Source organism: Vipera ursinii (genome assembly GCF_947247035.1).
Source record: "Vipera ursinii genome assembly, chromosome: 1".
Lineage (NCBI taxonomy): Eukaryota > Metazoa > Chordata > Lepidosauria > Squamata > Viperidae > Vipera > Vipera ursinii.
In genome coordinates, this window is record NC_139512.1 from 310654603 (window position 1) to 310670143 (window position 15541).

Sequence of the window (15541 nt, forward strand, 5' to 3'; positions counted from 1 at the left end):
CTGGATGGGATATGTAGAAAAAGCATATCTGTTTTAGCTTTGTAGGAATAGGAACCTGCCTTACAAAGTTCAAAAAAACTGATGCTGACAACAATATTTATTTTATTTACTTTGCGGTAAAGAATGGGTAGGGACGTGGTGGCTCAGTGGGTTAGGACACTGAACTTGTCAATCAGGAGATCGGCAGTTTGGCGGGTCGAATCCCAAGTGCTGCACAGCAGAGTAAGCGCCTGTTACTCGTCCCAGCTTCTGCCAACCTAGCAGTTCAAAAGCACATAAAAATGCAAGTAGAAAAATAGGGACCACTACGATGGGAAGGTAACAGCGTTCCGTGCGCCTTTGGCGTCTAGTCATGCCGGCCACATGACCACGGAGACGTCCTCGGACAAACGTTGGCTCTTCGGCTTTGAAACGGAGATGAGCACCGGCCCCTAGAGTTGGAAACGACTAGCATGCATGTGCGGGGGAACCTTTATCTTTACTTTTAAAGAATGGGTAACTTTATGGATGGATGTACATACACACACACACACGTCTCGTAAGTAACTGTAATTTATAGGTGTCTCATAAGAATGTCATTTCCTGATGTTCCGTACCTTACATTGCCATTACTGTACTGTACTGTTGGCTTCATCACTACTTCTTGAGAATTTGGGGACTAGCCAGGATCTCATTAAATCAATCTTGTGGTAGAGAAACAGTTGAGAATGCTGGCAATACAACAGCACTTTTGAGAGAATTACTACAACTTCAAAGCTATAGTAACATCATCCCAACAACCACACTGCCTTTGACCACATTCTCAGTTGGGCTTCAGATGGCAGATTGAATTCAGTGATCTTTCCTCACTATTAGGTAATCCAAACTAGGCTCTTGCATCTCAAATTTGGTAAAACATCTCCTGAATCAGAGAAGAAGTTTCCAAGATGTATTGAGTCCTGCACATTGACAACAACCTTTTTGTATGTCTACTACAACCCCAAGCTTTCTCATGGAAGGCGGAAAGAAAGGTGTATGATGTACATTACACCCTAGAGATGGCATTAGGGGTGACATGATACAGTGTTCCAATATCTAAGGGGTTGCCACAGAGATGAGGGGGTCAATCTATTCTCCAAAGCAACTGAAGGCAGGTCAATCAATCAGAATAGAGCTGGAAAGGACCTTGGAAGTCTTCTAGTCCAACCCCTTTGTTAGGCATATGGTGTTAGCCTACAATGTTGGGTTGAAAATATATTAACCATAATGCTATGACTTTAAGAAGTTAATTGGCCAATGGGTGTGTAAGTGTTCTCATGGCCATAAGAGGAAGCTAGTAACGTAGCTTCTCTCTCTCTGAATTCACTGCTCTCACTATTACTGTTTTTGCTCTGCTGTTGGTTTACTACTGTTGTAAACCTGAACTGTGTATTGACCTCTGGACCGGTAAGAAGACTTTGTAGTTTGGATTACTCCTTGGACTGTTGCTATTGTGTATGACCTGGACTGTTTATTTTTGACTGTGCATTTTTGTTTTTACACCACCTCAAAGTAAAATACTTTTTGCTTTTACAACTCAGTGTACTCTTGTGTGACTCTTGCTGCTCTCAGTACCCTTTCCTGTCTGTGCAACTCTTTGGTAGCACAAGGAGACCTCTGCACAACAAATTCCTTAACACCCTTGCTCAAGCAGGAGACCCTATATTATTTCAGACAAGTGACTGTCCAGTCTCTTCTTCAATGATGAAGCACCCACCCAATGATGATGTACCCACAACTTCTAAAGGCAAGCTGTTCCACTCATTAATGCCCTCACTGTTAGGAAGTTTCTCCTTAATCCCAGGTTGCTTCTCTCTTTGATTAGTTTCCATCCATTACTTCTTGTCCTGCCCTCTGGTGCTCTGGAAAATAAGTTGTCCTCCTTCCCTTTGTGGCAACCTCTCAAATGCTGGAAGGTCAAGAAGCAATGAGTGGAAACTAATCAAGGAGAGAACCAACCTAGAACTAAAATTTCCTGACAGTGTGAACAATTAATCAGTGGAATGACTTGCCTTCAGAAGTTGTGGGTGCTCAATCACTGGAGGTTTTCAAGAAGGGAATGGACAGCCATTTGTTCAGAATGGTTTAGGGTCTCCTGCTTGAGACCTCCAAGATCTCTCCCAACTCTATTATTAGGTATTCTGTATGGACAGCAGAGCAGGACAGTCTCAATTCTGCTTCAGAAAAGGGGAATGGCATGCCTCTGCAATCAACATGGTGAGAACATTGTGATAAGGAATCAAAGTGACTGGACAATCATTTGTCTGAAACGGTATAGGGTTTCCTGCTTGAGCAGGGGTTAGACTAGAAAACCTTCAAGACCTCCCTTCCAATTCTCTTATTCTGAGATCATTATACTATTCAATAATGTTTATACTGAATAAATAAACAAGAACTATAGTTACTTAATTCCATTTCCAACCTTCATTTTGAACCATCTCCCAGGCTTTCTTTGGTTTAGGTTTCTTCATTGGTACTACCTTTATTTAAATAACTGTCACATAGACTCACTCTATAGAACTATCCAAACTAGAAACAACCTGTACCTTTTATTACACCAGGAATCTGAATATCGCCTACGGTGGTTGGTGCAAGGTGGTTGCAATCACACAAATACATCGAACAATTATCTACAGCCATGCCATACTTTTACTTTTAAATTATTGTTAGTATATCTGATATGCCAAACCTATGTTTTGAAATGTTAAAAGGCTGTAACATCTTTGCCAAATGCCCCTACCCTTTAAACAAGGTTATGGGAGAAAAGCACTTAACAATGAGCATTTAAATTAAAAATTTAATGGATGAGTTTTTGGGGAAATTAGCCCACCTTCCTATATTGGTCAAGGTTGATGGAATCTGTAGATCAACATATAGAATAATAACTTTGTCACTTTGAATGTACACTAATTGGCATACATTAAAATGAAATTTTGTTGCATACAGCTCTCAAAGGATCACCATCTCTAATATGCATTACATAAATAGGACAAAAATAAATAAATACAAAATTATGCATATACCCATATATATTATATAGCACAGAGAAACAACAGAGTCTACTTTGGATTATGTATACATGTGTATGGCGAGAAAAATGAATCTTGCGGATTACCAGACGGATGGCATAGGGAACAAAGCTATTACAGAATCGGGTAGTCCTGCTAGAAATACTTTGAAGCCTCCTCCCAGAGGGGAGCAACATAAACAGGCCATAAAGTGGGTGTGTGGGGTCTCTAACAATTCTTTGAGCTCTAAGCACTTAGCGCTTATAAGCAGCATCCTGAATACCAGGAAGTGAGCTTCCTATGATCTTCTTGGCTGTCCTTACCACTCTCTCTATGGACTTTGTATCTGAAGCACCGCTGCCCCCAAACCAGACAGTGATGCAGTTTGTTAATCGTGCCTCTGTAAAAAGTGGTCAGAAGGAGAAAGATGTGCTCTCCTCATCTGACGCAGGAAATGCAGATGCTGGTTTGCACGCTTCACTAAGGATGATGTGTGGAGAGACCAATTCAGATTGTTAGTTATCTGCACCCCCAGATACATATGAAGGAGTTCAGATTGGGAAAGCCTAGATGATTCAAGGATTGTTAATTCTGTAGATCAAAACGTCTTCACTTTATCTTCATTACCTTATGTCTTCTAATAAAAGAAATGAAATCCGTTTTGGGAATTAGGCACATCAAAGGGCGTTCTATGATATCACTGCCTTAGAATCAACCACATCACAATTTATTTTCATAATTTATTTGTTTATTTTATTTATTTACAGTGTCATTAAGCTATTACTTAATAATTTATTCAATTGATAGGCTGCCTGATCCACTATGACTCTAGGAAGCACACAATATATATAGGAAAACATCCAGAAAAACCAATACAATCCTACCAATAAAACAAACAACAATGGGGAGGGTTGGAGAGGATGTCATTCCAGAGGTTAGGTGCTATGGGGAAGGGGAGAATAGGGAATGTTTGTTTTTGCTGTTTTCTCTCCTATAGCAATAGATAATCCTTCATCTCTCGTTTCTTTCAATCTGAGTCAATTAACTCACACGTTTAACAATGTTAAACAAAGACACTCTTGAGTTTTCTCAAAGACCAATCAACTAAGCCTAGCACGCAGGGATTCTGATGCAAAAATTATTACATTTCTGAAACCGAGTTACAGTTAAGTCAATTTTATATATATGAAAACAACTTCACTTTCCAAACGTGTACAACAGAGCCAATATGATGTAACTCATGTGCAAGAAGGAGGCAGCACAAGTCTGGGTAAAGTGCAAGGTTTACAGAAGGACAAAAATATTAAGGAAAAGGGGAATTCCCAACAGCCCAGTGAGAAAGGGACTGGCTTCATGGGAAGGGAAGAAGGCCAAAAGGTGAAAAAGTGGGTGAAGAGATGGAATGGAATATTTTTTAAAAGGTGTGGCTGGTAGTTGGAAAATCGACAATCCACACTACAATGTAATGTTTGTTAACTTTGGAAACTTTAAGCAGTGTGCATGACGCTGGGGAATTCTGGGAGTTGAGGCTCACGTTGCTTAAAGTTGCTAAGATAGAGAAACACTGCTACAGTAGTTATTTCTATCAGGTCCCATTTCTGTTCCATTTTAATATTAAATAGAATATCGATATTAATTAATACAATTTAAATCTCATTTTTAATATAACCGACAAAACTGTTTATTCTTTTGCATTCTCAGAAGCTTCAGAAACTGGATCACTTTTAGCTAGCTTGGCTGGCATTCAGACCTTTAAGATAGCCACCTGACCTGATTCTTTATGCCCAGTTTTTATCAAAACCTAATTGTTGTTCTTAATTAAAAAATTCTCTTTGGCTTTTCCCCTGAATATCTTCCTTCTCTTTCCTGATACAGTAAGACCTGTGAAACAAAAGTTAAACTTTCACAGTTATAAGAGTAATCAAAGTTCATAATCACCCTGATTTTGACCTTTTAAAACATTTACAGTGCAATCTGGTCACATTTAACTGGTCTTTACCAGTTAAATTATCACTTCTTGAGATGATGAAATGCAGTTGATAAGATACCAGAAACTGGTCACTGTGATGACTTTTCACTAGTGCCCTTATTTAGGCCTGCCTAAGTTGGAAAGTTGGACAAAAGTATAGCATTTTCTTCAATAAAGAAGAAAATAATATTTTTTTCAATAAATTTGTCAGAAATTCTATTTACTTAGGAATAATCCCTATTGAACTGAATTCGAATTTTGAATAAATGTGTCCTGATATTTCATTTATTATTTTACTTAGATATTTATTTACATGTATATGCATATACATACTTTGAAAAGACAGAAGAAAAACCTAGGTGCTGTCAACTCATTGACAATGAACACATTGGTTCTTACTTCTGAATAAATAATACAGATTTTGCTGTAAGATTATACTGTTATAAATACTTTCTTGTTAATTATGAAGCTTCTTATGAAGTTCATGGGCTTGGTTCCAAGAAAGCTCACCACACTGGCTTTCTGGGCAGCCATGCTACACAGACTTAACTATAGGAGTAAATCCCATTTAATTCAGTCAGACTTACTTCCAAGCTTAGGTTGGAATAAATCCTAGATTTACTAATGACTCATCTTCATATAAATAAAATGTAGATATTTTCCTTCTATCCTTTTACAAGATCACTTCAGTAAAAGCAAGCAATCTGCTGTTAATATTCATCTGTGTCATCTTTTCAAACTTTAGGTCCCTTGCTTATCTTGGACTTTATCATTCTTAATATCTGGTCAATATGTCCAATATCAGATCTATTAATGCCTCACCCCCTCAACATAGGTGTGGAAGACACAAAAATCTAACTCTCAAACGTCCTGGACATCATCTCTACACTGAAATCCTGAAATCAACCTATAGCTGCTGTCAGAAAGCCTGCTCTGAAGTAAATATACTAGGCTGAATTACAGGTAGTCCTAGACCAGGGGTCTGCAACCTTGACAACTTTAAGACTTGTGGACTTCAACTCCCAGAATTCCTCAGCCAGCATAGCTTGTCAACTTTAAGCATAGCTGGCTGAGGAATTCTGGGAGCTGAAGTCCACAAGTCTTAAACTTGTCAAGGTTGCAGACCCCTGTCCTAGACTTACAACAGTTCATTTGGTGACCATTTGAAGTTACAACACAACTGAAAAAAGTGACTTATGACCGTTTTTCCACACTGAAGACCGTTACAGCATCCCTGTGCTCATGTGATCAAAATTCAACAGTTGTTAAGGGAGCAACCCCGATGTTAAGTTAATCTGGCTTCCCCATTGACTTTGCTGATCAGAAGGTGGCAAAAGGGGATCGCATGACCTGGGGATACTGCAACCGTCCTAAACGTGAGTCAGTTGTCAAGTGTCAGAAATGTTGGGCTCAATTGTGGTCATACGTTGAGGACTACCTATACTTTACAGCAGGGGTCCCCAACCCCCAGTCCGTGGACCAGTACCAGGCCACAGCATGTCAGCAACTGGTCTGCACAAACAAGCAAAAGCCCCACCCCCAGGATGCAGGCAGCACCCAAAACCACGCCCCCTCTGATCCACGGAAAAATCTCTCTCCATGTAACTGGTCCCTGGTGCCCAAAAGGTTGGGGACCTCTGCTTTACAGTGTTATAATTCCAAACTGAGCTGCTTAAAAACCTGGAATGATGAGAACAGTAGCTCTTATAATAATAATAATAATAATAATAATAATAATAATAATAATAATAATAATAATAATAATAATAATAATAATAATAATAATAATAATTTTATTTATATACCGCCCTTCTCCTGAAGGACTCAGGGCGGTGAATAGAGCAGATATATAAAAAATACAAAAATACAAAAGTTAAAAGAAAATTAAACATATGCCCGACTAAAAACAGTAAATACAGATATTAAAAATGACCATAAAAACCCAACCCATCCCCCATCAGGCCAGGCCGGCTTGTTCAAATAAGAGTGTCTTCAGATCACGACGGAAGGAGCGAAGGTCGGGCGCCATCTGGAGCTCAACCGGCAGTCGATTCCATAGCTCCGGGGCGCCCACAGAGAAGGACTTCCCCCTGGGGGCCACCAATCGACATTCTCTGATCGGTGGCACCCTGAGGAGGCCCTCTCTGTGGGAGCGCACAGGGCGGAGAGAAGTTGATGCCGGCAGCAGGTGCTCCCTAAGGTACTCCGGACCCATGCCATGTAGGGCCTTAAACACCATTACCAGTACCTTGAGGGCCTTAAACACCATTACCAGTACCTTTTGAGAGCTTTGTAAGAAGCAACAAATATCCTGAATGAATTGAACAATTAATCGATAATGGAAAAGGAGATCAAAAAATGAAGAAACCAGATTAATTTCTGATGTGAAAAAGTTAACTTTCTTTTTTATCAGAATATTTAAAATATAAATATCGTTTACATAAATTTAAATATAAAACATAGGAATATTTTATTATGGACTATGAATTTCGCCTTTGCCTTTGGATGGCAGGTCGCAAGTTTCCAGGAAAGAAGTAGGCAGGCAATTTCACACACCTAAAAAGCACCTTCCCCCGCATTATAGTCTCTCGTGTAGGAAAACAAAACTGACAGTTCAAACCGGAGCATCCTGCTCAGAGCAGAGGCGGTGCTCGCCTCCGCTCAGCTCGCCACCTACCGATGACCGAAGGTATCACCAGCTAACAAAGTTGAATTTTGCCGTCCCGCTTCCCGCAGCTTCCCGTAACTGAGCGAATGATACAGTCACCTGATTATTATTTGGTCTACTCTAGAGAGAGACTATCGGAAAACGTGTTGGGAATGACAAGTTGGGGAATGGTCTTAAACAACTAGCCTCAATAATATTTTTTTTTCTACGCGTTCTTTTTACACAGATAATCTCGGCACGTCAAACTGGACCTGTAGCTTCTGGAGCGCGCGGTAAGGAGAAAGGTGGTTTCTTTCTCATCCTACACCCCCCAACCCGACCCCCGGAAGAAACCCCCCCCTGCGACCGACAGAACTGTAAAAACAGCAACTAGCAAAGCACCAGAACGAGGAAACGAAACGGGAGTTTTTCTCTCTTAGGCGTGCCTGTTAAAGAGCGCTCCAAGTTTCACTCGGATGAATGAACTTTTACTTTCAGTTGGTCTGATTTCAAAGGGAAAGAGAAATTGCCTGATATTTATTTTTTGTTTTTGTTTGGACTTCAGTTCATCCGTTTTCCAAAAAAAAAAAAAAAGAGCGAAATCTCTTGAATTGCTTTGATCGGAACTTTTCTCCCGTCTTCGTCCTCTCTAAAGCGGCGTTTCCCAACCTTTAGGAACTTGAAGATGCGTGGGCTTCAACTCCCAGAATTCCCCAGCCAGCATAGCTGGCTGGGGAATTCTGGGAGTTGAAGTCCACGCATCTTCAAGTTCCTAAAGGTTGGGAAACGCTGCTCTAAAGCACCCCAAATAACCCGCCGCATCACCAGAACAAAAAGAGATGGAAGGACGCGAGTTTCTCAGCATCTTTCCCCCCTTTTTTTTTACGCATCCAATCACAATAGCTGGATAAAGAGCGATGAACTTTTTTTTTCCCCGCTCTTCCCCAGGTATCTCGCTCGCTCCCTACCTGCTTACTCCAGGTCTTCTCCGCGCCTTCCTCCTCCGCAGCGAAGAACCAGGCCGAAAGTGAAACGGCAAACACAAGGGAGGGCGAACTCGCAATCGTGAGAGTGGGAAACGCGTGTGGTCGGGACTCCAGGCAAAGCAGAAGAGGTGGTGCCGCCGCCGCCGCCGCCGCCGCCGTTCCACGATCCCGGCTGGCAGCGAGCGCCGCCGCGACTCCCCTGGCTCTGAGCGCCTCCTCGAACCTCTGGCTCCCCGCGCGGTTGCATCACCCCCTTTATATAGCCAGCGGGCAGCGCTCTTATTTACCCTGGCCGCCAGGCGAAGGTGACGTCATGCCAAGACTCCTTAGCGGGAGAGCGGGACGGGAGGGGCGGGGCCAGGGCCGCGGGGGGCGGGGCCTCCGAGTGACGCAAGGCCTTCCCCGCTCCCCGGGAGAGGGGAGGCTCCGCTCTGCCGCCTAAGGAGCCGCCGGCCAGGAGAGAACACCCTTCGCGGCCGAGGGGGTCGCTCGGCTCGCCGGCATCTCTCCGCCAAGCGGGACGGCGGAGGATTTGGGGAGGCGGGCGGCGTTGACCGCCGGGAGGGGCCGGGGTCGTCGCGGTTTTCCTCAATTAGGCCAGCGTTTCCCAACCTTAGGAACTTGAAGATGCGTGGACTTCAACTCCCAGAATTCCCCAGCCAGCGTAGCTGGCTGGGGAATTCTGGGAGTTGAAGTCCACGCATCTTCAAGTTCCTAAGGTTGGGAAACGCTGAATTAGGCGACCGAAAGGAAATCCCGGAGAGGATGCTTTTGCCGTTTTGCTCCTTAAAAAGAGATTGGGGGTGACCGTCGGCTTCTTCCTCTTGAGGTCTCCGGCGCCAGGCTGGGTATTTGCGCGCGAGAGTTGGCTGGTCAATCTCTACCCCCTTATCCAATTAACAAGGCATCTACGTTCTTCTGATTGCCGGCTTTCCTGTTGGGTTGTGTAATCAAATCGTACACCTTGAGTCATTCAAAGCCACGCTTTTCAGGCATAACTCTCACGTGTCTCTCTCACACACGCATCCCCATCTCTGCCCTAAGAAAAGGGCTTGTGGGAAGCAGCAGAGATCGGAAATTGAAATCGGAGCGGAAAGGAGCGCGCGGTATAATAACCACTCGAAAGCTACGATCGGCCAAATGGTTAAAATAATGCAATTTTAAAGTTCCCGCATCTCTCTTTTTTATCCAGATTCGATTGTCCGTCCCCACCACCAAATTCTTTCCATTGATTTTTCCCGTTTGACTTTCCTACCATATAAAAATGCTCTTCCCCATGTACCTCCTTTTTAATGCAGTCTCTCAGTCTTGCCTGCTTTTATTATGAACAACAACAACCACCAAAAAAAAAAAACACACACACCCCCGATTAAACCTGCCTTTGAGCCCTGGAAAAAGAGAAGACTGCTGCCGGATCCTTTCAACGTACGGGACTCTCAGCCTCGCATTGCCACAAAAACCTCGCACACTTAAAAGAAAAGCCAGTATCTCCATTTGGATGAATATCTATCCCTGTCTTAGTCCAGCCCCGACTAATTCTGAAAACAAAATTCTCGTCTGAGAATATCCGAGCGACCCGTTTTGAATACCACGTGGACATGACACCCACCCCCTCCCACACTCATACACTTTCAAAGAAGTTTCCACCCAACTACTGGAGGTTGGGAGAGCGACGAGGAAGACAACTCCGATTCTTTTCCTCCCCATTTTCTTACACCACCACGAGAATAAACGAGAATGTAAATTAGCTGGAAGCGATGCGCTGGCGTATTTCCGTGGGAGTGGAGGAAAGGCCGCGTGCAGGTTGAAACGTACCTCGTGGGAACTCTGGCAAAAAGTGCTGGACAATTTTTGGGGTTTCCTGTCTCCTCTTTCCTTGTTAGTTGGCTGCCCTCACTTGAATGCAGTTATTTATTTATTTATTTATTTATTTTATTACATTTATATACCGCCCTTTCCCGGAGGACTCAGGGTGGTTTACAGGGTAATTAAAAACCAAAAATACAAAAGTTAAAAAAAAACAAGTTTAAAAAAGATTAAATTTATCCCTGTATAAGTAAAACCCCAATTAAAATAAATTAATCCTCAGCCTGGGCCAGAGAGCTCGAAGAGCCAGGTCTTCAGGTCCCGGCGGAATGAACGGAGGTCGGGGGCAGTCCTCAGCTCCACTGGCAGCTGGTTCCAAATGGCAGGCGCCCCCACTGAGAAGGCCCTATCCCTGGGTGTCGTCCGCCAGCAATCTCTTACCGGGGGCACCCTGAGAAGACCCTCCCTGTGGGAGCGCACTGGACAAGGGAACTTGATGCCGGCAGCAGGTGTTCCCTCAGATATCCCGGACCCAAGCCATGTAGGGCTTTCTAGGTCATCACCAGCAACTTGAATTTCTGGGTAGCTCCGCTTCAAAAATGAGAAGAGCATTTTCCCAGGACCCCATATTTTATTTACAAAGTGGATACCATTAGCTAGTCTTCCACTGAGTTAAATGAAGCCTCGGACTTGCCATGCACCTTTCCAAGAGGATAAATTCGGAGAGGCCTCAGCTGAAGGTCTCTAAAGGCATGAGGGCTGGCTCCAAATATTAATCATACGTAGAGGAGACCCTTTCAAATGAAAGAAATGTAAGTTGGTTTTGACTCATTGGTTTCAGTGAGAGGTTCTGTAGATTGCATCAAATTTTGTGTTTAATTCCTATGAGGACCTCTCTTAAGTCCCTCTAGAATTACATCCAAAAGCTGAGTTTTCACTGAGGTCATTTTCACACTAATCACTTATTTATAACATTTGTAAGTGTAGAAGACATTATCAATTGATAGGGAAGGCCTCTCTATCACCTTTGGCATTCTGTGCCTTTGACACAGGAATATAAAATCAACATTGCTTTGTCTGTACCTTGTATTTAAAATGGCTGCCATGCTTCTTGCTCTTTGGTAACGTGTGTTTATAGGCAAAAATGTGAAAAATCATGATAGGATTGGAACTGGTGTACAATATTTAGTTTGTTAGTTAATATATATGGCTGCCCTTTTTAAAACTGACTCTTGATGGCTAACAAAAAAGTTAGTTAAAAAAAACTCACCAACAATAACAAAAACCAGTGTATCCACAGAATGTAGCTGAGGGCAAACTGACAATACAGTGACAGCTATCTTGTATGTTCACCGAGCCGAGTTACTGTAAACATGCAGGTCTTGTGAATGGGCTAATTTTGAAATATTTGGCCAGTTTTACAAATGACACTTAAAGTAGTTTTGTATTTTCCATTAAAAAGAATAAAATAGACAATAGATATAATTATTGTGATACATAATTCAAATAGATTATTACCTTGAATTGAAGGTTACATGTAGTGATAACAGTTGGAGAAACACCATGGTTTCTGTTTATTTTCTGCTGGAGTCAGCTTTTGTTCCATGACTGTATTTTTCTTATTCTAATAAAAAGAGGTACATATGTTTTGTCTGGTTTATTTATTTAAATTTGAACACATTAAGAATTCTTTCACTTAAGGAAAATGTGGCCTAAAAATAATGTGGTATACTGAATTGTTATATTGATCCCAGAAATATATGTAATAGTTAATAATGCCTCTCATTTACTATATTTAGTATTGCTGTATGACGCCTTATTTGTCAAAAATGGAAAGAAAGATAACTATTTTAAGTTGCATATCTAATTATATGTCTTTATAATAAATTTCCATTCTGTATCATTAAGGGTTCTCCAAGAATTAGATGGTCTGCAAACTTATGCTAGTTGGTTAATAAAAGGCATAACTTTTTCTCTGTTTATAACTCTTGATATGTATTTAACTTATTCCATTTCATCCACCTAAACCTGATCCTAAGCTAGATTTATTTACAAATGAATCCTACTAATTTTCACTGAATTATCCTGTAAATGAATCTGCTGCCTCAGACAGCAATGCTAAACTTTATAAAGCATTATTTAACATTTAATTAAGCTTAATTTTGGTTGAGTGTATTTGGTACATAAAGTACGTAAATTCATAAAGCATAATCTTGTCTTCCAAAGCATCCACTCTTTCTATGAACTGTTACAGAATAAATAATAAATAAATGATTTCCACATTTTATAGTGTTTTGCTTGATAAAAGCTCTCCAAGTTTTCAGAAAAATTTTTTCCCAGCCTTTCCTGGGATATTGAAGTAATTGAACATGGGACCTTCTGAAAACAAAATACAATTGGACCACTGAACCATGGTTGCAGGTTCCCCACAACAAACAATATTGAGGAATCTACTACCACTTCCACAACACTCTAGAATTTCCAAAGAGCAGAAACTCATTACTAATTTTCTTCAAAGGAAATTATTCAAGAAGCACGTTTGATTATTTATGTATTTTATTTATCAAAATGTATATGCTTCCTATTCAGATTCTAGGCAGTTTACAAGATATGAACAAGCATTCATAAAATTATAAAATTCAACCATAAACCCAATAAATAATCAAAATATTTAAAATTATAAATATTGTAAACCCCGTAGCTGCTACCTAGTAGAGGACTATTTTTCTCATTTTCCAAAACAGGGTAAAGGCACACCCAATTTTGGAGAGCAATCTGTTCCAGAGGAAGGTGGCCACTACTGAGAAAGTCAATCTCTGTATCCCAGATCAACTTAAATCTTTCAGGTTGGTTAGCCGAATCATCTTATGATATCTTTCAATAAACAATATATTCATGCATCCAGACTTATACAACTCTTGGTGCTGATCTTATGGTAGACTTTGACTATCCATAGGATGATCAATTGCTCTGGGTTTGGATGGATTTAGAAAAACAGACTCTTGCCCCCCACCCAAAAAAATTTATAGAAAGTTGTCTTCCAGCTGTATAGTAAGAAAAAGAACAATCACTTTGAGGGAAAACAAGCCAAATATGAAAATATACAACTTCAGAGATGCATATCAGAATGTAAGACAATAATAACATGATATACTGTTGTGTTGTATTTGTTCCTGGAGCAAAGTATGAAGAAATAGCTTCTTAAATTCTTAAGAATTCTTAAATATTAGAAATTACTAGCTGTACTTAACAAAACACAAAATACAAAAACACAAAAGGAAAAGGGAACGAAGGGAGGACAAAAAAAAACATGTTTAGGGATTAATTCATAGCTACAAAATTCTTACACCAACCCTAGAGCCAATGGACTCTAACCTCTAGTGCAGACTGTTTAAAATTGAAAATAGATGAATCTTGTGGATGTGTGGTTCTAAGGCATGGGAGCTGGAGAATTTATATTCTAAATAGGGCTGTGCTGTCTTGGATAGAACAGTTAAATGGGTTAACTTCACTAGTACAGACAAAGTTAATGACTAAGCTCATCAGAGGAGATCCTACTTTGTTTTTTTGCATATTTATATTTTAATCACTGTATTGTAAACTGTTTTGAAATGTGATTATGTGGGAAATGGTATCATATACCCCTTCCAATATAATATTTGGATTCATAATAATGAAATAATATTTGGATTCATTTCCTAAACTGGTTTAGTATTATCATTGTGTATTAATTACTGCTTTTATAGATCATTTTTACTGTTTGAAAACCATTTTGAAATCTCTTAAAAGTAAAATAATATAACAATAAAAAATGTCAGGGCAGGATATCCAAACACTAAACCCTGGTGTTTCACAGTAAAAGATTCTAGCTTTAGATTATGAAACAAAACTCTTCTTCAGGCCATGGTGGTACTCTGCCAGCCGGAAGAGAGATTGAATGCTAGTTTAAATAGACATATGCAGAGGTATCTGAAGACTGTATAGGAGATGACCAGGCTGAGCCTGAGGGAAGGGTCAAAGGCATCATCAGTGATATGTCCCTGCGTGCCCACATGAGATCTAAGTCCAGCCCACCATGAATGCCTTCTTAATTCTCACTCATTTCCATTGACCACTCAGATGGCACTGAACAACTGACTTATGGCCATCTATAAAGTTGCAGCCATCACAGAGTCTCCACAACCACATGATTGCAATTTCCAACATTCCCTGCTTCCACAAGCAAAGACAGTGGGGAAGCCAGTAGGAAATCTGAAGTCACTTTGACTCTTACTGCTTTTTCACCTACACATGCTCCATAACAGCTCCCCACAACTGCCATATGTATGCACCTATCCACACTCTAGAGCACCTGCCCACAGCACCCCCATGGCATCCACACACTCACCGCACTTGCCCATGGCACCCCTGTGGCAGCTGAACACCCACTAGTAACCACATGGTCCTGGGTTTATGATGGCAACTTGAACTGAAGGTTTGCCATCCCTAAGTGATATAGTCACACAACGTCATGCTTTTTAACCACTTCACTTAGTAATGGAAATTCCAGTTCCAATTGCTGTCATAACCCAAGGACTACCTGTAATGTGGCTCAAGTGTGTTTACCTAGCTGAATCAAGATTCTGCACAATACAAGTGATATCAACATTCATATGCAGTTTCAGAATAGTAGATAATGTGCTAGCTATGACAAGCATCACATTTCCTTATGTAAAAGAGTACTGATATTCATTACTTAGAAGAAATTTAACTAATCCTGAAATAATAGATGTCTAAGTCACTGAGATTTAAGTGTAATTGCTTTTATTTATTTACTTGCTTACTTACTGAAATATTTGGACAAAGTTGCAAAATTTCTTTCTCCTATGGTCATGCTGTGAATTAACAGAAGCAAATCCTGTGCATCTTTTTGCTAGGAAGACAGCTAGTTTAATCAAAATGAACATGGAGTTAACCAAGATACAAATAATATAAAACGAGATGGAATGCATTGACCTATTATGCTATATATATATATATAGCATATTATTTATATTTGAATTAGGGGAAGAGATTTTCTGAGTTTCAAGAGAAAGCAACAAATTAAATAGGCTATTTCTAGTCTCAA

At 40.6% G+C, this 15541-nt stretch overlaps 1 protein-coding gene across 2 annotated transcripts in view; it reads right to left on the bottom strand.

The window, feature by feature from the left end:
- The window catches only part of ATF3 (activating transcription factor 3), a 33800-nt gene that overhangs the window by 6706 nt on the left and 11553 nt on the right, over nt 1-15541 (bottom strand). The window contains exon 2 of one of the 2 annotated variants that reach the window (XM_083379525.1): nt 11953-12058. In XM_083379525.1, the coding sequence (XP_083235651.1) occupies nt 11953-11999 (47 nt within the window). In that variant the 5' untranslated portion in view covers nt 12000-12058. Of the gene's footprint in view, nt 1-8610; nt 8843-11952; nt 12059-15541 lie in introns of those variants that run through there. The other variant, XM_083379526.1, reaches the window with a different exon arrangement.